This window comes from Mastigoproctus giganteus, chromosome 9 (assembly GCF_048544385.1).
Source record: "Mastigoproctus giganteus isolate SK-2022 chromosome 9, ASM4854438v1, whole genome shotgun sequence".
NCBI lineage: Eukaryota > Metazoa > Arthropoda > Arachnida > Uropygi > Thelyphonidae > Mastigoproctus > Mastigoproctus giganteus.
In genome coordinates this window covers 115,782,865-115,805,472 of record NC_143583.1, presented here as the reverse complement: position 1 = coordinate 115,805,472, position 22,608 = coordinate 115,782,865, and the positions used below count along the sequence as shown (strand labels likewise).

At 35.9% G+C, this 22,608-nt stretch overlaps 1 protein-coding gene across 2 annotated transcripts in view; it reads left to right on the top strand.

The window, feature by feature from the left end:
* The window catches only part of LOC150080666 (ubiquitin carboxyl-terminal hydrolase 3-like), a 267,339-nt gene that overhangs the window by 47,468 nt on the left and 197,263 nt on the right, over window positions 1-22,608 (top strand). For both annotated transcript variants that reach the window (XM_090381307.1, XM_090381308.1), the window contains exons 2-4: window positions 1,801-1,861; window positions 10,632-10,718; window positions 15,912-15,989. In XM_090381307.1, coding sequence (XP_090237433.1) covers window positions 1,801-1,861; window positions 10,632-10,718; window positions 15,912-15,989 — 226 coding nt within the window. The remainder of the gene's footprint in view (window positions 1-1,800; window positions 1,862-10,631; window positions 10,719-15,911; window positions 15,990-22,608) is intronic.

Below are 22,608 nucleotides of genomic sequence, written 5' to 3'. Positions count from 1 at the left end.
AGCTTATGCTTTTCATAATATTATTGTCATTATCATTATTGTCACCACTCTCATTTTCATTATAGTGTGATTGCAACTCAATTTCTGATTTATAGCCTATTTCAGCAAAATATAATTATAAATTGGAAGTGTGAATTTGTTTGAAAATAAATAAGATAGAATGATTGCATTCTTTCTATTAAGTGAAAATCTGAAAACACATGGAAGTTATCAGAAATCAGAGAAAGCAAAAATTAATGAAGCAAAATAACAGTGGTTTGAAGCTTTCACATAATAGTATCTCTCCTTTAATATGCAGTTGCGTGCATGGTAAAAATCAAATGTGAGGATTATCAGTAACATTTTTAACTGTTCACTTTAAGGGGGAAAAAGTGTGCTTGAGTTGTGCCAGTAAGTATGATTGCTTCAGTCATTTCTTTGATTTTTCTTTTTTAATAATAGAATAATATTTTAAAGAAAGCTTATGCTTTTCATAATATTATTGTCATTATCATTATTGTCACCACTCTCATTTTCATTATAGTGTGATTGCAACTCAATTTCTGATTTATAGCCTGGTTTTTGGATATTCATTTTTGCAATAGTAGTAATGAATATGGTTTTAGTATAGTGTTAACAGTTTATTTTTGAGGTGTTTTTAGCTTATATCTTTTTAACAGATTTTGTAACATTTGATTTTAAAAATATTCACAGAGAAATTATATTGTTAATGCAAAACAGTGGTTCTTAACATTTTCAATTTTGTGCTTCCCCCTTTTAATTGCTAAGAACACCACATCCTACTCCCCTTTTCTGCCCCAAATTTTTTTAAGAATTTTTATAAAAATATCAATAATTTTATTTACTTATATAAATGACTTAATGCTCAATTTTACATTGAATTATAGAAACATTAATATAAAAAAATATAAATGTAACTTTGAAAATCCATAACTTTTTGAATATTTCTCTGAAGGTGGTCAACCATACAAGGACAGAGAGAAAATACTGGCCAGTTCAAAAAAAAACACATATGTGCCAGATTTATGCATTATATATTAATAATTATTTCCAAATACCAATTTCTTTTTGTTTTACGTATTACTTAGGCTACATATTACTGCAATTATGTGTTTGCACTGTATAAAATCATTCATTTTGTGAGATGTTTGATATTAGTTTGCATTATATATAGTACAGTAACATATATTTAGCTTTTAAGGGATTCGATTGCTGAAAACATATTGCACTCTATAGCTCATTAAAAAAATTGGATAATCACAACATCCATACTGGAAGCAATGTTTGAAACTGCCATAAATTTATTCTTAGGGAACTATGATACCTACTGGGACTAATCTGGGTTAACATTAATATGAGTTAACATTTTGGCTTAATGCTGATGACTGTTTCTGTGACAATTGTAGGGATCCTAGTTACTGTATTATCTAATAAAAATAATGAATTACCCCTAAATATTTAAGCTATATGCATAACCTTCAAAAATCCAGAATGTGCTATGTCTTCTAGGATGCCGTTATGAGATTCTACTGTATTTAAGTTGCAAAATAAATTGCTTTAAAGACGTTGCAGTTATGTAAAAAAATTGTCTAGATTTTGAGTAATAACTGATTTTAGTTTAAAATGCCATGCACCCACATTGGAATTCTTATACTTCTCAGAGTCTATAACCCCACATACACATGTTAAGAATCAGTACTCATTTTGATATTTTAATGTGTAGGTTACTTTTCTTGATTGTCATTTGCTGTAATAAGACTGCTATTTATTCTCATAAATTGTCTTGAATATGTTTTTCAGTGTGTAAAACAAAGAAGAGTCCCTGGATATGTGTTTATTGTGGTGTTGTCAACTGTGGCAGGTAAAAAGTGCTTTAAGCAAATATCATCATATTTTTATTTCCCTGTAGTTACAAATATCTAATTTTAGACTGTAACAAAATATTGACTTCAATGATATAAAATATATAAATTGAATGTTTTCTATATATATATATATATATATATATATATATATAATTAGAAATATTTCTGTTATTAACATTCACTTTGTGTTTATGGTGCCTTTACCAGTTGTGAGAGTTTTTTTTTTTTTTTTTTTTTAATAGGTTGTCAATCACTTTTGTTTACCTACAGCATAAACTGCTAATGTTGAGTAACAAAACTCTTTCACCGTGATCAGGACATCTTTCTTCTTTTCTACCTGTTACAGAGAATAAACCTTGTTTTAGAGCATATTTCAAAATAATGTAAACTGCTCTACATTAGATGACTGCAAACTTAAACAATTTGGTCAAATTACTTATTATATAGAAAACACACAACAAAATGTTCTTGGTTTTGTGTTTGTTTTCTACATAATAATAGGTAAGCAGAATAGAAATGTTATAGATCATGGTAAAAGTGTTTTGCTAACTCACTGTTAGTATTTATAAGAATCTACAAAGACAAAAATAACAAGTTTATTAATTTAATGTCTGAAATATGGCCACTAGATATTTTGTGTACAGTTATTATTTTAATATGATAATTCAGGCTTCATTCCATCTAATTTATTCCAGAATTGTTCAAAAATTCATTCCAAGAGATCAGCATCATAAATAAATTAAATTTAACCTGGTCCATTTGTAGTCCAGGTAACCTTTTGGTACTTTAAAGTAAATGTCTTTAGTAACATTAAAATTAATACACAATATAAATGTGTGTACATATATAATACCTTTAAAATTATTTAGGCTTGTGTTCTTAACATTTTTATTACCTGCATAACATGCAGATTGGCCCATAACATTTCCATACAGACATTTGCATTAGTTGAAGCATATGATGCAAGAAAGCAAGCTTATACAGGCATCAGCCAAAAAAAAAAAAAAAAAACCTTGCCATTTCACCCATCCAGCCACTCCAAATGTTTGTCTAGTTCAGCCTTAAATTTATTTAAGCTATCAACTTCCACAATAACAGATGGAAATCTGTTCCAGCAATCAACTACACGCTGGGTAAAGGCAAAGTTCCACACATCTATTCTACAACTGTCTTTCCTCAGTTTGAATCTATGCCCCCTCAGGTTCTTAATTTGAGCGAGTGAAAGTATCCCATCAGCATTGAGCCTGCTCAAACCATTCAAGGCCTTGTACACCTCAGCCAGATCACTTCGCAGGTGCCTAGTCTCCAGATGCTATAACTTACAGAATTTAAGCCTCTCCTGGTAAGAGAACCCCTTTGTTCCTCTCACCAATCTTGTTGCCCTTCTCTGTAATCATTCTAGCAACTCTACATCCTTCCTAAAATGAGTCCTCCAGACCTGTATGTAGTACTTAAGATGTGGCCAACTTCACTCTTAGAACCACCTTTATGCCTCAAAAATTACTGGGTATGTGCCTCTAGGAACCTTACTTGCGTTAAGGTGAAAGTTTTTCTAATAAATGGTGATCTGTAATTTCGAAATCACTAATTTCATATAACTCAGCCTCACTTTCCCTGCCTCTTCTGAGCATGGAAGGACTTCCATCAGTAAAGACTAATGCAAAGTACCTATTCAACTCATCAGCAACATCAGATTTGTTATCTAAGACTGTCCCAAACCCAGTACACAAGGGTCCGATCCGATTTGTTTACTTCTTCTTTGTATTTAAATACATGGAAAACTTCTTGTCCCCATTCTTTGCTCTGTTAGCCAGTGCTTTCTCATACTCAGCCTTGTCCTCCCTAACCTTATCTGTGGTACTATTACAGATAAACTTTTAGCTGTTGTAGGCTTCCGTACTTTTCATCTCTCTGTAACTTTCCCATTCTGGTGTTTTCTGCTCTATTAGAATGGCCAGCTTCATATTCATCCATCATGGCATCCCCCTCATACTAACTATATTTTTCTTAATGGTATATATGCATCCACCCAATTAATAGATATTATGCAGCGGCTTAAACTGTCATAGTCCCCTTTTCTGAAATTAAAACCCATGCCTAACTACATTCTTCATAGTCCAACTAATGACTGCGTGATCACTACATGCCAAAGGTTTCTGTACTTTAAGCTCTGGGATGTCATCTGATTCTTGAGTAATGATGAGGTAAAAAATATTCTTATCCTAGTATTTTCTCTAATATGCTGGTAAAAAATAATGATCATCTAGTTTATTTAAAAATTTTGGTCCCCTTGGTGAATTTCCATCCCATTTATTCCAGTCATTTAGGGGCAGATTGAAGTCACCCATAATAAGACAATCACACTTGCTTACACTTACTATTTTCATGTAGAGGCTCTCATAATTTTCAGTCTTTTGGTCTAGATTACTCCTGCTCTCATTATATCTGTACTTACAACTAAATCACATCACACAGATTTTATGTTGGCAGAAGTAATTTTTAACTCAGCAAAAGCTGTTTTTGCACTCAGGTATGCTTTTGATAAGAAGCATGACCCCACCATCCCTTCTGTCTTTCCTGAATATATTATACATATCATAATAGAATTCATCTCCAATTTATGGGTGGTACCACATTTCTGTTAGTTCCTATTATGTCAGCATTAGTTGTCCTAACCAGTAATTTGAATTCACCTATTTTGTTGACAACACTCCTTGAGTCTTTGGCTTGTTTGCCTTGCTTTATCTTCCTGCTCATTTGAACCATTGCCAACATCTGCTGTTAGGACAACAAACAAGAATTCTTGATATGTGTGCAACAGTACTTTGACCCATATCATCAGATAAATGTCTACCTATATTAAATCCCTTGTTATAAGACAATATGATTTACGTAACCCACTCTTTGTTCTGTTCAGATTTTTGTTATACTCATTAGGCCAATAACACACACATTCTAATTTTTGTTTTTCCAGTGCTTCTGTTATACCAAACTGATTCAACATTGCACTGGCACCTGCATCATCTGGTTGCATTGCCAGAGATTCTGTGTGCTTCTTGACCAAGAGCATAAGTCCTCTCCCCTCATATCGCACCTGTCACTGCTGTACACATTGTACTCAAACTTTGTATTCAAATTCCATATCTCTTATGTCTGAGTAGCTCCACATTTCTGATATCCCTACAATGTTTGCTTTTGGTGGCTTAACCACTTGAAGTTCATCAAATGTTTTACTGTACTCCTAGTGTTAGTGTACAAAGAAGTATACATGCACCTTTTTTTTTTGTTGTAGTTTTCTTTTTCTTTTGATGTTTTTGATATTTGCTTGCCTCGTGTGGACTCACTGCAGGACTTATCTGTCTGACATCTCACTTTCCTGGCTCTTGTATGTCCCAGTAGAAGCAGAATCACTTTTTCTTCTGGCTGCTTTTAGTCAATCTGTGTATTCCCACCTAATGCTGCATCAGCAGCTTCAGCAAATATTCTTGCACTCCTTCTATTTGATATATCCTGTCTCTGTAAAAACAGTTTCTCCTGTTAAAAGCACAGACCATGCTGTGAAAAATTTTATCCCATGAACCTCGTGCAGTAATCTTCAGAGATGAATTAGGTTGACAAGGCTCTTATGTTCTCCTTCTTATCATGTCTTGGCAGAATTGTAGAAACTTTCAAATTTATTCCAAACTCACAACTTTTTTCAAAATTACCCTGTACACATTAAAAAAACCTCAAATCTGCTATTCTTAATATCATTAGTACCAATATGTACAGCAATATCACCTTTTGCGTGATATTGCTGTACATATTGTAAAATATGTAAAATATGCTGTTCAATATGTAAAGCAATATTCACTTTAGCCCCGACAGACATTCCTTGGTTTTATTCCACTTGTCCTTTTGCACAATATATTTCAGGTTTCCCAGACATCTATGAAAACAGTTGTTGCAACAACTGGGTTTAAAACAAAAATTCACTTTAATCATTGTGGGGCAATATTTAAACTGTGTCTTTACAAAATGCAGGTACAATAGTCCCTGACTGACTTTGGCAAAGAAAAGTGATTTGCCTTTTGTGATTTGGTTCATCAGTATTTATAATGCAGCAATTGTTCAATATTGTGTGGTTCATTGATGAAGTGCAATCCTACCTTAGTGGTTATATCAATGAACAGAATTTGTTTTTATGGGAACTGTGAGAACACCCACATAGTTATAGAGATCACCTTTTGCATTTTTACAATGGAGTGGTGCAGAATTTCATCAGCTAGACTTGTCTCACCAGTCTTCTTGAGTGACAAAGTTAGTGTAGAATGAAACCTAAATAACTCCTTAAGACTGCTTTTTTCCAACTCTTCAAAGTGTGGTAGAAATATTTCTCCAGCAAGATAGGGCATGATCGTTTACAGTGAATGCAATTCATTTCCTGAAGGGACATTTTAATGTGGTCATCTCTGATTGATAGCCTAGGTAATATGGGATTGAATGGTCTTGGCCACTCTATTTCTCAATATGGATCTCTCTGATTCAAATCTGCAAATACAGATTCTCCTTCAAAAATCCCCACAACCATGTGGACTCTTGAAGGAGTGTCTTCTGGAATAAATCTCATACTCTCAGGAACTGAAAGGTTAAATCACACTTTGTGAAGAGCATCTCTGAAGAAATAGTGGCTACAGTTATGATAAACTTCAACTGATGTCTCTGAATTTTTTGGATACGATCACATATTGAACATATTTTTACATGAATAATAAACTCCCATGTCTTACATGCTAATGATACCAAACTCATCAGTGTCAGCACAATATATCAAAAAATGAAGGCATTCAAAACTCTTGCACCTTTTCTTGACAACCTTGCAGAATTGGTGAGCAATAATAAATGTCCATGTGCAAACAGTATCCTTGATTTAGTAAATTTTCTGCAAGAGTAAACACCTATGGTATTCCAGGTAATTCAAAATTAGTTAGTAATTTATGCAGAAATCAAGGTTGTTTTTCCATTATAAGCAATTATTTCAAATATTCACTTTCTTATTCACCTAAGTGAAATGACTCCAATTGAAACCTACTCTTTTCTGTAGAATGCAAAGTTTTCAACCAATATGATCTTTCAATGATAATAGACCCTCTTCAATACATATATTATGATCTCGAGTGTTAAGCACTGAAATTTTGTAACTGACTGTTAATTATAAGCCTGATTTTAAAATGTTTTGGATTTAGATCATTACTGCAAGAGAATATATTATTGTTGATAAACAGTAAGTACTTCAAAAGCATAATGATTCACTTACCTGACAATAAATGATAAAAAGTTGGAGTTTCTATTAAGCTACTTCTTGAAAAAATGTATTTGAAGAGTAGATTTTTGGAATCCTAGAAACATAGCAAACCAGTAAATAAATGGATTCCTTCTTTGTTTGTTTCCAAATTGGTTCTCTGTTCTGAGGCTTCATTTTGACTCCTTGCCATTTTTTCCATTATTTTATGTTTTGCATACAGATATTTATTAATAAATGTCGATAAGTCATTATCAAAAAAAAAAAAAAAAAATAAATAAATAAAATATTGATCTGTGTTCAAAACAGATGTTTCTGCAGTTTATAGCATTTAAATGGATGCCTGCCTTACTGTAAAGAAATGTGTTTGTGTCGATCAATCCATTTGGCTTGAAGTCAATATACTGATGGGTACTGAAAGATCATTTTAGCAATATCAAATGATCTTTCTTACACGGTCAGGAAAATTCAACATAGTTTTGGATGCATTGACAATCTTGCAAATTCTTCATCTCAAAAGTCCTTTCTTGGCCATTTGAAGGTCCAGGCATATGTTAATTTCCTATTAACAGGAAAAAGTGAAGGTGGATCTAAAGATACTACAGTCATAAATGTGCAGTTTACAACAGGCACTTTATGCATATATGTCAAAGCAGCTAAAAATTGATTTGCCTCTAGTGAAGACTTTACCTTAACACTAATGACTTTGCACAAAAGGCATTGCTTATTGTAGAATGCTGTGCAATTTGGACAACCTTCATGAGTGATAGGTTAGTGAAGTAGTCCATCTTCTTTCCTGTAATTTGAAAGGATCATACAGCTTGATATTAGCAATACTATCATATCACATTCACTAATTGCTTGGAGGCAACTGATGTAGAAAAGCCACTTTAAGGGATTTTGGAAACACTTCAGTGTCAAATGGTATGAATATCAATTATAATTCATATAATCACCGTGAATTATAATTGATATTCATACGGTGGGAAATGTTTCATTTTCTATTATATGAATGCTATGTAAAGGAAGTCATAGCCTGAATTTGTCACCAATTTCTCTTGATTTCAAAGGGAAAATACTTGAAAAAAAAAAACTGCTGGGAGTAAGTTGAAGCTTACTCCCAGGATCTGGTTTTCAATTTAGTGTATTGATTTATCTGATCAAGAGATGGAGAAGATAAAAAAACTGAGAACCTGACTTCTGATTGGATATCTTCAAGCAATGGGTAGCAGTGAATAAGCTTTTAGAAAATAATCAAATATGGGGGGAGAGAGAGAGAGAGAGAGAGAGAGAGAGAGAGAGAGAGAGAGAGAGAGAGAGAGAGAGAGAGAGAGAGATTGGTTGCAAACAAGTATTGGCTTCCACTGATCTTTGTTGCTAAAAGGATATCAAAAGGAAGAAGACTAGGATGCAGTCAACTCTAGATTTCTTTTGCAAGAAAGGGAATTATCAAGAATGCACAGCTCTCAACTTCTGAAATTCAAATTTTTGGAATGAACAGGGTGTCCAGAAAAGACCTAGACAACTTCTTAAATCCATTACATAAAAGAACAATTAAAAAAAAAAAAAAAAAAAACAATTTACAGCCATTGACATATTATGGTAAAAAAATAAACCCCAAGTTTATTTTTTTTACCATAATATAGGTAGTTCTTGTGATGCTAGAGTAGTGTGATTGAAAATGGCTCAGTACAAGGCTCAATGTATGGCATGGTTCATCAAGATGAAATCTGACATTCAAACTCAAAGAAATCATCGACCAAAGTACAGACAACAATCACCATCTCTTACCAGCATTCATGAGTGCCATTGAAAGTTTATGGAAATGTCGATCACAAAAAAGCATATGAACGTTCCAGTATAAATGCTGAAGATGTGGAACAAGTGCAGGGAACATTTGCTAGGAGCCCTTCTAAATTAATCAGAAATGCCTCCAGGGAGCTTCAGGTACTAAGATCAAACTGTGCAGTCCTGTATGAACATTTAAAGCTCTATTCATATAAAGTGCAGTTCATGCAGACCTTAAAACCAAAGATGAATTGAAGCATTTTGAATTTGCATTGAATGTGCTTCACTGTATGGATAGTGATGAAAATTTTTCTTAAGCAGGTTGTTTTCCAACGAATCCACATTCCATGTTTTGGGAATGAATAGACATAATGTTCCAATTTGGGACTTGGAAAACCTGCACATTGTATGGGAATTGGAATGGAGCAGCAAAATGGTGAATGTTTGGCATGGACTTTTCATGATTATTGTTAAGTATCCTTCCTTTTTTCTTGAACAAGCTGTGAATGTGAACACTCAATTGGATGTTTTTGAGGTTTATGCCTTTCCATAGCTTGAAGAACTTCAATCTAATGTCTTTTTCCAGCAAGATGGTGTGCCTCTACATTGGGTTTTGACAGTGTGCAGTTCACTTGATAGGCATTTTCCAGGCCAATGGATCAGCGGTGATGATCCAATGATGGCCAGCACGTTCACCAGACATTACCCCACTAGACTTTTTTTCTGTGGGGCTATTTGAAAGAGAGTAAACAGAATGAAGGTACACAACATTATGGAACTGCAAATGAGAATTGAAGCAACTATTGATCCCAGCATGCTGGCTTGTGCTTGGATGGAGGTAGAGTATTCGATAAACGTTGTACGTGCCACAAAGGGGTCTCATGTGGAAATTTATTAATATGGTAAAAAAAAAAAAAAACAGCCCCTTTTTGAGTTGTTCTATTGATGGATGTAATTTGTTTTTTAATACACTTGTTTTTCTTTTTGTAATGAATTTATAAAGTTGTCCAGGACTTTTTGGGACACCCTGTTGATTGAGGGTATTCACCCTTCAAGAGGTAAATTGGTATGCACATTATATCTTTAAATCAATAAATTTATCATCAAATTAGCTTTGTCATCTGATTAGCTTCATTGATATTCATCTACAAAATGAGTCTAGTATTCAGGTTTATCACTTCTCTGGAACCAGTTATCTTTATAACATTGCAAGTCTATTGTTCCATATCCATTATTTTTTTATCCATCACACTTTTAAGGAACCACGTAATGACAAATATTGACTGCACGCTGATTGAGTCTAATTTCATAGTACAGCATTTCTTCAAATGAAATGTCACACTTTGGTAACTAGATCTGTTTCTTTTAAGTTTAATGGACAGTTAGATTAAATGGATGAGCCTTGCACCCCAGTACAGTCCATTAAAGCAAGGTTTTACTGTATCAAATATTAATTGTGACATTTCATGTGGTTTGCTAGTAGTCTGTGATGGACTATGTTTGGTATGGTGGTTTTCGACCTAGATACAGACAGACAGATACAGGTAATTGCTATATGTTAAAAAAAAAAAAATAGTTAAAAAATATGTATAAAATCAATATTTGTTAAATTAAAACTGGACTACAGTGAGAAATGTTTCACTATGAAGTAATTTCTCTTTTCATCTGATAATTTGATTTTTCTCTTGTTTATACAGGTACGTTAATGGACATGCTAAAGCCCATCATGAAGAAAAAGAAGAACACATGATTTGTATAGACTGCAATAGTTATGCTGCTTATTGGTAATTTTTATCATATATAGGGCAGTTATATTTTTATATTGGGGTGGGAGGTCAGTGACCATGGATTTTCATTGTTTCTATAAACAAGTATGCAGGTTTGTTCATTTTTGTACAGTTATTTCCTGTTTATCCCTTCTTCATATTCTGTACTTGCATGCATTCACTTAGCTATACCACGAGATGTTATCCGTAAAGTTAGTAAGAAGATGGCAGTGATGTGTAATCAAATGATTGATGCTGATTTCCAGTACACTATGAGAAATGCTGCATTGTCAAAAACATATCTGTACGATTGATGTACTTTATTCGGTGAAGTAGTGAGCAGTCTTCCTCCATGCTGTATGGCAACAAACAACAATGTTTATTTGGAGAAGAAGCTTGTGTATTTCCTTGTGTGAAATCCCACAATAAGTGAACATTGGTATCAGTAAGTATAGAGACATTCATTCTATCTTCTCTTCCAAAAAATGAGCACAAGGTGGGTTCCAAAGATGCTGGCATTCAATCGGAAAGCAGCACAAAGCATTGTGGTTTCCTCTAAATGTTTGGGACTTCACAGAATCTATTTCTTGACCAGGTTATGATGTATGATTAAATGTGGGCACGTCTCTGCCCACCTGAGAGCAAATGGGGAAGCTTGGAATGGCATTACACAAACCCTCTTCCCCCCAAAATAAATTCAGAACCAAGAAATCCATCGGCAATGCCATAGCTTTGATCTTATAGGTTTCTAACAAGTTAAGTAGTGTAAGTTTTCTGGAAAATCTCTTAATAAGTATCCAGAATTATTTGAATCTAGAAGATGATGATGAAGGCAGTTGAGGAAAAAGTCATGTAAGACCCATTCTTCTTAATAGGGTTTGGTCCCATACTGTCAACCACTGAAAGTTCTTTCATTGCTCTGAGCTGAAATCCAGATATCCAGCTCTTTGGATCTTTAAAAGAATTTTTGGGAAGGGACAGAACATCAGAAATGTTTGTGTGCAAAGTTAGATTTATATTGCATTGGGGATTTGACTTATTCAGTGGTGATGAATGTGATTTTTGTGCAAAAACATTCCTCTAGTATGTTTACATACCATGAGGATGAAGTATTATCTTGAATTTGTTTTGTTTTGTATAATTTTCTAAAAGCTTTTAATGCAATACATAGAGATAGACCTGAGAAAGGAGTGGGGGGGGGATTACAATTACTATTATAAGGTTTTATAATAGTTAGAGGGTATTACTTTTCCAGAATATTTCACCTTGTTTTTTTGTCTGTTTCATCTGGAATACCCTTTCTGTCCTACACTGATAAGCATATTGGAAGTTAATACTGAAATCTTTATAGTCATGGATTTTAATCTACTTGGCAGTAATGTCCTGGAATACTCCCTTCCTCTCTGGTGATTAGTACACACTTCAGATGAACCTTCATTCTTATATTTATTATATCATTAACTAAAAAAAAAAAAAAAAAAAAGTGAAGGGGGAATGCTACGAAAAAAAAAACTAGATTGGAAGGGATCCAATATATTCCATATGCCCTTTAAAAATCAGAAAAGTGAACGAACCATTAATTTGGAAATATTTGAAAATAAAAAATATTTTCATCAAAAAATATTTAATTTATTATTTATTTTTTTTGCAAATTTTTTTATTCCGATTTGTCCTTAAATGCCCATGTCTAAAAATTTGAGATGTGTGATCATTAATATGGAATATTCTTAAAAGATCCAAATTTTTAGCTTTTGGAAGGGGGAAGAGGGAGGGATTCTCTGTTAGCCTTTTTTGAAATAATTTCAAAGATGTGAAATAAATTATTGTGAAAATTTTTTATAAAAAAAACACTTGATATTTTAAGAAAATATTATTAAATATTTATATTAATGTTTTGGTTTTTTTGTTCTGTAGATTTATAAATACACTGCTCATTATTGAAATTGTCCCATCTAAAAGGAGCACATGCTTTGAACTCATAAGTGGAGTGAATGGTATTAATGTAGACAAGAAATGATTGTGCATCAATACAAAGTGTGGTCTCTGTGAACAGTGATGCAATTAGGTGAACATTGTGATAGTGATTTAAAAGGGTGGAAATTGCCAAACCTTGAGCCAAGTTTCTTGCATTTGTGCTGTGAGTTGGATAACAATGGTACAATGTTATCCAACAGCAGCTGTTATTCACACCTATTCACATCAGTTGAGAGGCAGTACTTAGTGAACGTCCCATCATATCAAAAGTGTGTTTGATGAACAATGGATCTGGTAAAAATGTGGACCAGGGAAGCATGTGTGCACCATGTAGGCACTGTTGGGATATAAGGACTGTATATAAACTGTGATAGAGCTAAAATCATGATCCTACAGGAAAGTAGTGTTTGGAATGGAGCAGAAAAGGCAGAAGAACTGGTTTTAGAATTTTTTCAACATGATGCTGTGCCATCAGTAATGACAGAGATGAATGGCTGATTGTAATTGATGGCTTCTCATACTCCGATTCTGGTATGCCACTCCCTAATGCAGGCTGGTTACCTCTGCTGGAGTGTTTCCAGATGGACATTACTGGATCCCAAACAGAAATGTGATTCATCACTAAAGACAACATGATACTATTCTTGTTCCCAGATGACTCTTTCCCTGCTCCACTGCAGTCATCAATGATGATAGAATGGCATCATAGGCAGACAAGATTGCAAGGTTTCAGCCCCACTTCTTGCAGTCCCCGCCTGATTGTGCTCACTGATAGAGGTGCAGACAGGGATAATATTGTTGTGATGTAAATTTGGCCGATTTTAACAGATCAGGTTTCTATTGCTAGTTTCCAGAGTGGTTGATTCTTCCATTCCAACCTTGTGATGCCACCAGAGCCCTGGTGACATTAGCCATATAGTGCATATATTTGGCCTTCTGCTGCATTGGCCAAAAAAAAAAAAAACAAGAAAAGTAGATAATAAAATAGACATATTCATGGTCCCTAGTTATGGAGTTCTTTATAATAGTGAAAATTTTGCCTTCATTCATTTGAATAAATCTCTCTCTCTCTTCTCTCTCTCTCTCTCTCTCTCTCTCTCTCTCTCTCTCTCTCTCTCTCTCTCTCTCTCTCTCAGAGTATTATAACCCTCAATCAAGTACTCTGTAAGATTCCTTGTTGCCAATCTCTATAGTCCATATAATTGAAGTCTTTTCTCATATGGTCACCTTTTTGCTGATCTTGCAGGGTTTTGTTAATGGGGTTTAATGATATACAGGAATTTTTCCTGCAGAAATAAGGAGGTGATTATCCCATTGTATAAAGCAATAGTTAGGCCATGTCTTGAGTACTGCATATGAGGTTTGGAAGCCTCATTTTAGGAGAAACTTGGATCTGTAGGAAGGTGCAGAGAAAAGCAACAAGATTGGTGAGGTGAGCAAAAGGGTGCTCTTACCAGTAAAGGTTTCAGTTTTGCAATGCGATCCCTGAAGACTAAGCACCTGCAAGGAGATCTGACTGAGGGTGTTTAAGACCTTCAATGTATAGAGTAAGCTTAGTACTGATGGAATCCTTCCTCTTGCTCTAATTATACACAAGGGGACATAAACTCAAACTGAGGAATGATAGTGCAGGTTGAATGTGCAGAAATTTGCCATTAGCCAGAGGGTTGATTGTTGGAATAAAAATAAACCTGGTGCTAAGAGGTGGGTAGTTTGAATAAATTCAAACTAGATAAACTATTAGAGGGGAGGGACAGGTGAATTTGGAAAGTGTTGGCTTATTTTTTTTTTGCTGATTCTGTATAAGGTTGCTTTCTTACCACTACTACATTTGCCACTAATAATAATGTTCCAGCTTATACAGTAACCTCTCAAAAAAGGGATTTAGCCAAATGCCTTGCTAAAATCCAAAAATACTATGTTGAAATTGTTCCTTACATGTAGGTCATGAGTAACTGTGTGAAAATAGCTTACCAGATTAGTTAAACATGATTTTCCCCTAACAAAATGTGTCATTCAGAATGTCATTTCTATCTAAATGTCCCTGGATTGCACTCTTAATGATTGCCTTCAAGATTTTTCTTACTGCTGAAGTCAGATTAAACCAGCCTATAGGTACTGACTTCCCTCGTAGAATGGTCTTTATGCGTTGGGCCTGTTGGCAGTTCTCCAATCCAAAGGAATCTCTACTGAGTCTAATAATGCCCTCATAATGAACCCCAGTGGTTCAATATGCTCTCTGGCTGCCTGCCATAAAATTACTGGGTATGTGCCATCAAATCTAGGAGCCTTACTTGCCTTTAGGCTTCTAAGGCTAAAGCATGTAAGGCTTGCATTGTCAATCATGTCCCTGATAAATAGTAATCTGTAATTTCAAAATCACTAATTTTATGTCTCACCATATATATGTCGCAAGCCTCTCCTCGCACACGAAGGGTATTTCATCAGTAAAATTGGTGTGAAGAACCTATTTAATTCATCAGCAGCATCATCTGGGTTAAGAATTTTCCACACCCAGTACACAAGGGTCCGATCTGATTTTTATTTTCATTTGTTTTTCTTCTTCACATACACGAAAAACTCCTTGTTCCCATTTTTTCCATTCTGGAAAGTGCTTTCTTGTACTTGGTCTTGGCCTACCTAACCTTATTTGTGGTTACTATTACAGATCAACTTGCAGTTGTTGTAGGCTTTAGAACTTTTTATAGCTCTGAAACTTTCCCATGCTATCTTTTTCTGCTATATTAGACTGATCAGCTCAGTATTCATCCATCTCAACATCCTTCTTGTGCTATATTTTCTTAAAGGTGTATGTGCATTCATAGCATCTATGATTATTGCTTTAAAGGTGTTCCATTCTATTTACCAGTTGGTAGGTAGGTACCCGCCCACCAATGATAGGCCAACAAGTCTTGAAGCAGTGCCATCTGGGTGGTGGTATCCACCAAGAATAAGTAACAATAGTCTTCTCTATTAGTGAAGTATTACTTATTCCAGTTAGTGCAATAGCATGGCAACTCGTTGTGAAGGTAGTCACAATATGAGTTGCAATTAAATCGATGCTATTTCAACTACTTTCGAGTTCACTACGAACAAAATATTGTGTATCTAGACAGAACGTTTATTAATTAACTATTAGGTGTAATAATATGCTTTTGAGAGTATGGTATATATTAGATATTATTGTATTAGATACTTTCTTTTTTGATTGCAATTGTCTTATATGTTTTCCTTTAGTTATATTTGTGATGACTTCGTTGTAAATGATACAAAGGATCTCACCCAACTAAGAGAAAGATTACAAGAATTGAATGAGTAAGTTCTTTTGGTTTATAAATATTTTGTAACATTTCTACCCTTGATGTTTGGTATTATCTAGTTGTTGTATTATAATAGTAATGTTCTTTAATCAGAAGGAAAATGCGATGACCCTGAAATTAATAATGAAATACTGCCTTTCTAATTTCTTAGCTATAAACCAAAATAAATTCATAAGAGAAGCTGCAAAAGAAGTAGATAAATCTTCAGCCATAATAATCTGATAATCAGAGCATCCTTAGATTCAGGGAATGTACCCGTCGATTGAGATGTGCAGAAATATCCCTTATTCACAAGAGTGGTTCAGAGGGTGAAGTGGGTATCTATAGGCTTGTCAGGTGAACCTCGGTGCCAGGAAAAATGATGGTCATTAGTTAAAGATGTAATGCAAGGACACCTTGATAGGAGCAGAGTTATAAAGCAATCACAGTTAAAGGTAGATTTATGCCTTATCTGATTAGCTACTGTGAGGTAGTCACAAAGGAAATGGATGCAAAAAAAAAATTTTGTCATCATCTACTTAGATTTCAGTAGAGTCCTTGATACTATACTACATGTATGATTGCTTGTATAAATTTTAAAGAGTGGTTATTAATGACTACTGCTGTTCATGGAATAATGTGATGAGTGAGATTCCACAGGGATTGGTGTTATGTGTCCTTTTGGAGACATAACACCTTTTGTTTTTAATATTTATTAATGATATTGATGTAGGTACATCAAGTTTGATGTTTAAGTTTTCTGATGGTACATGGGTGGGGGCACATGGTTAATGATAGTAATCAGGGTATGCTACTTTGAGAGAATCTAGAGGTATTAAACAGATGGGATTGGTATAAAAGGAAACTGAGGTTTAACAGTGATAAATGAAGGTAGTGCATTGGGTAGGTAGTAATCCCAAAGTAACATACCACTTTGGTGTTAGATTGCAGCTGTTAAAGGTCAAGATGTGTTTAATTTCAGGAGGGGGATTATCAGTTCAAGATGTTATATGTCCTCTGTCAACTGAGCAGATGCCAGAGGAAGGGTTAATTCATGTATACCATCAATAAAATATAGCATGAAGAGAATTCCTAGTTGGATGAATGCAGAGTTGGCCAGTCTAATATAGCAGAAAAAAAATGACATGTTATAGTTACGGAGTGATAAAAATTGAAGCCTGTGCCTGTTACAAATTGATGATAGTTCAGAAAATGTAAGGTTAGCAACGGCTGAATATGAGAAATCACCATCTGAGTGAGCAAAGAGTTTTGCTCTCTGACAGAACTGTGAATGCAAAGAAGAAAATGAATCAGATCAGACCCTTGCATAATGAGTATCAAAAAGTCTTACATAACTTAGCTGATGTATGAACAGGTACTTCAAACTGATCTTTACAGATGAAAGACTCTTCATAGTGAAGACTGTGAGTTTAGTTGAGCAGTATGAAACTAGCAATATTGAAATTATAGATTGCGCCTAAAGTCAATAAGTTTCTTGGAGTTGATGGCATATACCCGAGTAATTTTTAAGGAGGCAGTATATAGTGTATAGTTTGTTTGTGTCTAGTGGCACCAGGGGTTTCCCCCATTTCTGCATTACTTTTGTTGCAGAAATAGGTGTACCAGTTCACAGGGAAGGCCAGAGATTTAAAAGTGTGTGGATTTTGTAAGTGTTGTGTATCGTTGTTCTTCTGGCCATTTAGCTGCTAGACCCCTGCTGGGGCCCAATGTTGTTCCAAGGTACCAAGTAATTTTAAGTTTTCACTCTGGCGGGTCCTGCCACCTAATTTCCTGAGATTTCAGTGGCAAGGACCTAAAAAAAAAATTTTAAATATAATAATACTAATAATTTAATAGTATTGGGAAGTAGTCGCTGAAAGGTTAGGCTGAGAGGGGTTTTCACATGCAGTTGGAATTTTGACAATTTTTTAAAATTTTTACATTGTGTGGGGCGTTCACTGGTGTTTAGCATTAGCATTAGTAGAGGCATATGATGCAAGAAAGCAAGCTTATTCAGCATCAGCCAAAAAAAAACCCACTCCCATTTCACCCCTCCGTTCGTTCGAAATACCCGTCCAGTTGAGCTTTAAATTTGTTTAGGCTATCAACTTCAACAACAAGTGATGGAAGTCGGTTCCACCAACCAACCACCCGCTGGCCAAAGGCAAACCTCCGCACATCTATCCGACATCCGTCCTTCCTCAATTTGAATTTATGCCCTCTGAGGTGATTATTCTGAGCAAGATGAAGAATCCCATTGGCATTGAGCATGCTCAAACCATTCAAAGCCTTATACACCTCTATCAGATCACCTCGCCGGTGCCTAGTCTCCAGACTCTGTAATTTGCAAAACTTAAGCCTTTCTTCGTAAGAGCAACCCTTTGTTCCATTTACTAATCTTGTTGCCCTTCTCTGTACCCGTTCCAGCAGCTCTACATCCTTCTTGAAATGAGGCCTCCAGACCTGTATACAGTACTCAAGATGTGGCCTAACCATTGCCTTATACAAGGGAATAATCACCTCCTTATCCCTGCTAGAAAAATTCCTGTATATCATTGACAAGACACCATGAGCTACTCTTGCAGCTCGTCTGCACTGCTCAAACTTCATATCTGCCTGCACAATTACCCCCAGGTCCTTTTCATTCTCCACCACTGTCAGTGTAGTACCGCAGAGTTGATACGTTGCTCTGGGGTTACTGTTTCCCATATGTAGTACTTTACATTTGTCAATGTTAAACTTCATTTGCCACCTCTCAGCCCATCTGTTCAACCTTTCCAGATCCTGTTGCAGCAGCATAGCGTCAGTAGTGTCCTTAACGACCCTGCCAACCTTTGTATCATCTGCAAACTTGGACATTAAACTTGATATCCCATCAATATCATTCATAAACACCGAAAACAACAACGGACCCAACACTGAACCTTGAGGAACTCCACTAATAACATTAGTCCACGTTGAGCAGTGTCCATTGATTACCACTCTCTGTCTTCTGCCACTCAACCATCCCCTTATCCATAGCAGCAATTTGCCTCCAATGCCACACTGCTCCAATTTGTGCAGCAGTCTTCCATGTGCAACAGTATCGAAAGCCTTTCTAAGATCCAAATATATAATATCAAAGTTATTCCCTGCATCCAGTTCTTTTGTGACTACATCATAGTATCCAATCAAATTGGTCAGGAAAGACCTGCCCTTAACAAAACCATGCTGCGTCTGAGCTATAACGGAATTCTTGTCTAGATGATCCTGCAGTGCTTCTTTAACCAGTGCCTCCATTAATTTACCTGGAACAGAAGTTAGACTAACAGGTCTATAATTACTTGTGTCAGCCTTTGATCCTCCTTTGTGAATTGGGGTTACATTTGCACATCTCCAGTCTATGGGTACCTCCCCTGAGTCCAAAGAAGCTCTCATAATTATGGCTAGGGGTTTGTATACTTCCTTTGCTGCCTCCTTAAATATAACTGGATAGATCCCATCCACCCCAGGTGCCTTTTTTATGTTTATCCTCAACAATCTCTCCTCCACTTTCCTCTCAGTTATTACAAAATCATCCAGCTCACTGCCAATGTTTACTTTACCTACATCATTCTCCTTCCTGAATAACTCCTCATGCGTGAATGTAGATGCAAAATACTCGTTTAGATTGTTAGCCACCTGAGCAGGATCCTCAACTGTTGAACCATCAATATCCAGTGGACCAATCTGATTCATCCCTTTCCTTCTCAAGTTCAAGTATATAAAGAACTCTTTTCTGTTTTTCTTTGCATCCTTTGCCAAGGATTTTTCGTAGTCTGCCTTTTCCTGCCTAATCTCCTTTGTGACTTGGTTACAGACCAACGTATATCTATCATAGGCTTCCTTGTCACCCATTAATTTGTATGTATCCCATGCATTTTTCTTCTCTGCCACATGTCTCATTAGTTCATCTGACAACCATTTAGGTCTAAACCTTGAACAATATTTCTTAGTTGGTATGTAAAGCCTCGTAGCCTCCAAGATTAGTTCCTTGAATGCTTCCCATTTTGAGTTTGCTGTTGGTAACATCATCAGTTGGTCCCACTGTACAGAATTTAAATACTGTCTCAGACCATCATAGTCTCCTTTACGAAAACAAAAACCCTTCCCTTTACCTCTGATGGTAGTTACCTCCTTGAGTAAATCCCACTTCAACACACTGTGATCACTGCCACCTAGTGGTTCATTTATCTGCAGGTTCTTAATGCATGAAGAATCACTACTGATAATCAGATCAAGAGTATTGCTCCCTCTTGTTGCCTCACGAACATGCTGATGTAGAAAACAATCATCCAATAAATCCACAAAAGCCTTGCTAGTGTGCGAGTGACCAACCCACAAATTCCAGTCAATATCTGGGAAATTAAAATCCCCCATTATAAGACTCTCTGATTTACTGGCCCACTCTATTTCCCTGTACAATATCTTATTATACTCATCAGAGTCATTAGGCCTATAGCACACTCCTACTCTCAATTTTGATTTCCCTATGCTTATGTCACACCAAACTGACTCGACACTGCCCTGTCCATCGATGTCGACTGGCTTCACTTCCTTGGACTTTATGTGTTTCTTAATTAATAGCATAACCCCTCCTCCCCTCCTGTCCTGTCTATCCTTTCTATACACATTGTATTCCCCAAATTCCAGTTCCGCATTACTTATATCTGTGTGACACCACGTCTCTGATATCCCAACAATATCTGCCTTTGAGCAATATTTGAGCAATACCTCAAATTCATCAAATTTATTTACCAAACTCCTAGCATTGGTGTACACGCAGGTATACATGCACCTGTTTCTATTCTTAACTACCCTAACACAACCCATGTGTTTACTTGTACCGCAATGACTACTAGCAGTCTCTGAAATATCCTGCATCTTGTTTTTCAGACTTCTGCTCATTTAGGCAGAGTAGGGGGGGAGTGAGACTGAAGACGGAGAAAGTCAGAATTATGGAGTCAATAGGGAAGGCGACCCCAGGTCAAAGTTTTAAATTTAAATTTAGACAGTGTGGGGTTACGCTGTGAAAGTGAACAGAGTAGGGGAGAGACTGAAGGCTGGGAGGAGGAAACAGGAAGTAAGGGGTCGATAGAGAAGGTGACCCCCTGTGGTTAGTAGGGCAGGCCCACATCCCACCAGGAGGAAAAGGAGGGGAAGAGACAATGAAGCCATCTCCTCTCCTCCCCTCCCCAGGGAAGTGGAAAGAAAGTACCGTGCAAGAGAGAGCACAGGTATAGGATCTCCTTTGGTGTTGGTAGCAGAGCTGCAATGAGGTCAAGTCAAGTCCATGGTAGGTCTTCTATTTAAGTTCTAGTTCTTCTAAAGAAACGTCAATTTCTAGGGTTGTGAGTCATTCCTGGGACAAGTCCCGTACTTGCAGTTCAGATTGTTGAGGTTGCGATTGCAGTCCGTCATCAAGTTTTCGGTTTTAATCTTCTTCTGTTTAAAGGAGAAGTCCTGGTTGGTGATATGTTTTGTCTTTGGGTTGTCATAGTCGGGTGGCATTTCTCCTTTTCCTCAGCATATGGCAATTTGCACCCTTCTCACGAATCGTGACAATGCTTTATAATCCTCTTTCGTTTCAAGGAGGAGAAATTCTTGTCCTCTTGGAAGATATCTCACTTTTGTAATCTATTTCATTAGCTATTTCATTTTTAGGATGGCAAATCTCAATGGAATGAATTTGGCAAGTCTGATATCTTGTGATTTTATTGCATTTCAAACATATATTGTATAGTCCTTTCCTGTGATGACAGTATTCAAAGTAGAAAAGAATATGGCAATCAGCCAGTGCTTATATATGAAGTACACTGCAAAGCGTTACAATTTTGGTTACCCGAGGCAGAAATACAGATATGATCTACAATTAGAGGAAGTACTTGCACTGATGACCTTCCTTCTTATATATAAATCTTTATTGTTGGGTGTATGTAAATTATAAAATTCAAAATAGTACAGGTAGAAAGTCCAAAATCCTGCTCTGGTAACAGTTGTCCAAAAACTGGCTTTTTTTTTTTTTTTTTTTTTTTTGTGAAATTGATTCATTTTAACTTGGTGCAAAACTTTTTATCTGAATAGTGTTATTGGATGAAGAAATGGTCATTTTTTTTTTAGGTCTTTGTAGCTGGGACAGTCAAACATAAGATGGTTCCAGTCTTCTAGCTCTCCACAAGTGCAATGTGGGTTTTCTGTGAGTCTGAAGCCAGCGAGCTTTGCATTGAAGGGGGCCATGCCCTGTTATTAAGTACGTTGTATGAAGTCCTGGGAAGAATCATGATGGTGGTTTTGGGTATACTCTATTTGTCTGTGGAAAAAACTTGCGGATGATCTCTCCTTTGGTGGTACCGGCCCATCTGTTTTTCCACTCCTGCAGCAGGTGGTTCTGTAGGCATACTTTTTCTGCCTTCCTATTATTAGTGGGATCAGTTGTAAAATTCAGGAAGGTAACTGGGACTCCTTTGGAAAGGTAATAGAGCATTCCAGTTCTAACGATTTCTAGGTCTAGTGGGAGCTTTCCTGCTATTACTTGTAAGGCTGGAGTACTCACTGTACTTCAGGCACAGGTTATGGTGCGGAGGATGGATCACTGGGTAGAAGCCAGCATTCTTCTA